Source organism: Fukomys damarensis, unplaced genomic scaffold (genome assembly GCF_012274545.1).
Source record: "Fukomys damarensis isolate Sample0158 unplaced genomic scaffold, DMR_v1.0_HiC HiC_scaffold_38, whole genome shotgun sequence".
In the NCBI taxonomy this organism is placed as follows: Eukaryota; Metazoa; Chordata; class Mammalia; order Rodentia; family Bathyergidae; genus Fukomys; species Fukomys damarensis.
The window spans coordinates 43,247,269-43,248,534 of record NW_022900950.1 but is presented as its reverse complement, the minus strand read 5'-3'; the positions used below and the strand labels follow the sequence as shown (position 1 = coordinate 43,248,534).

Below are 1,266 nucleotides of genomic sequence, written 5' to 3'. Positions count from 1 at the left end.
CTTAGAAAACAAAGGGATCCATTAATGTCAAGGTCACTTGTTTTTCAGAGCAAAAATAAATGATGTAAAATTTAAGCTTCTGGTTTGTATTAAAATTCTTTAAACACATACATATATACACATATGCATCCACCAGAATGGACAATTTGTAGGCATTTTTACTCAAATAATTTACATCAGTTTGAACATTAGATTAAATTTGTTGATTAGATTTAGGCTCCACATTATATTACAATTACTATCTTTAAACATTACACATAGCTCAAGATGCTTATATAATTAAAAGTGAAGTGGTAAGTCCCACCTTGTGTCTATCCAACGGTTCCACAGGCTTCCAAGGCTTATTTATCTTTCTTTTTATCCTCTTTTTGGCCGGGTGTATTTTTAAAATGACATAAAAATGTGTACCTTATTATGTGCTACACATGAAAGTAAAACAGAAAGGAGATTACTGCTATGTCTATAAGCAGCACAATTCACTTTTATTTTGCTGTCTTTAAACAACCTTTTAGGACAGGATAGTTATTTTGGGAAAAGAGCTATACGCTGGGTTCCAAAAAGCTATTCATTACACAAACATTAATAACTAATAAAAAAGAAGATGAATCATCAGAAAAAGAGATATTTACTATAATTATTACTAATGATACTTAACTGTCAACAAGCTTTTTATATGGTGTTAATTCAGAACTAGTATTGTAAAACATCACTCAAACTTTTCCTATGACTTTTTGCCATATATTTGTGTTCAGGAACAAAGAACAGATATGGAATAATACTAACTCAGGTCAACATTTATTTACTTCCACATTACTGGAGAACAAACGATCAATCTTATGATGCACAGAAAACTAATTCTCAAGTTTCAAAGTAAAGATTATGGGCCTAAAAACAAAAGAACAATCAGTGTTCCAGGGAAGCACAATCACTGAGATAATCAGGACAGCAGTGTCTGCACTTGCTGTGGTGATCTGTGTAGAATGCTCTCTGGGTCTTTGTATTCATTGGCTGGATTCATAACAGCTGCATACACTTCACCATAGGCTCTGCAGACCAGGTCTGTAGACTGCTTTACAATCTGCTCTCTGTTGATAAGCAAACAAAATATGAACACATCATCTGAAAAGAAAATATTCACTAAGAATTATAAGGAAACTTTGTGTTTGAATCATTGCATTTTATTTCTATATTTATCACATCATCAATATTTGAAAATCATTGCACAACTATACAAATTACTTTTTTTTTTTTTTTTTTTTTGTTTTT

General features: G+C 31.3%; 1 protein-coding gene across 1 annotated transcript in view; it reads right to left on the bottom strand.

The window, feature by feature from the left end:
* Positions 1 to 389: 389 nt before the first annotated feature.
* The window catches only part of Cog6 (component of oligomeric golgi complex 6), an 83,112-nt gene continuing 82,235 nt past the window's right edge, over positions 390 to 1,266 (bottom strand). The window contains exon 19 of the mRNA XM_010639170.1: positions 390 to 1,085. Within this exon, the coding sequence (XP_010637472.1) occupies positions 938 to 1,085 (148 nt within the window). The 3' untranslated portion in view covers positions 390 to 937. The remainder of the gene's footprint in view (positions 1,086 to 1,266) is intronic.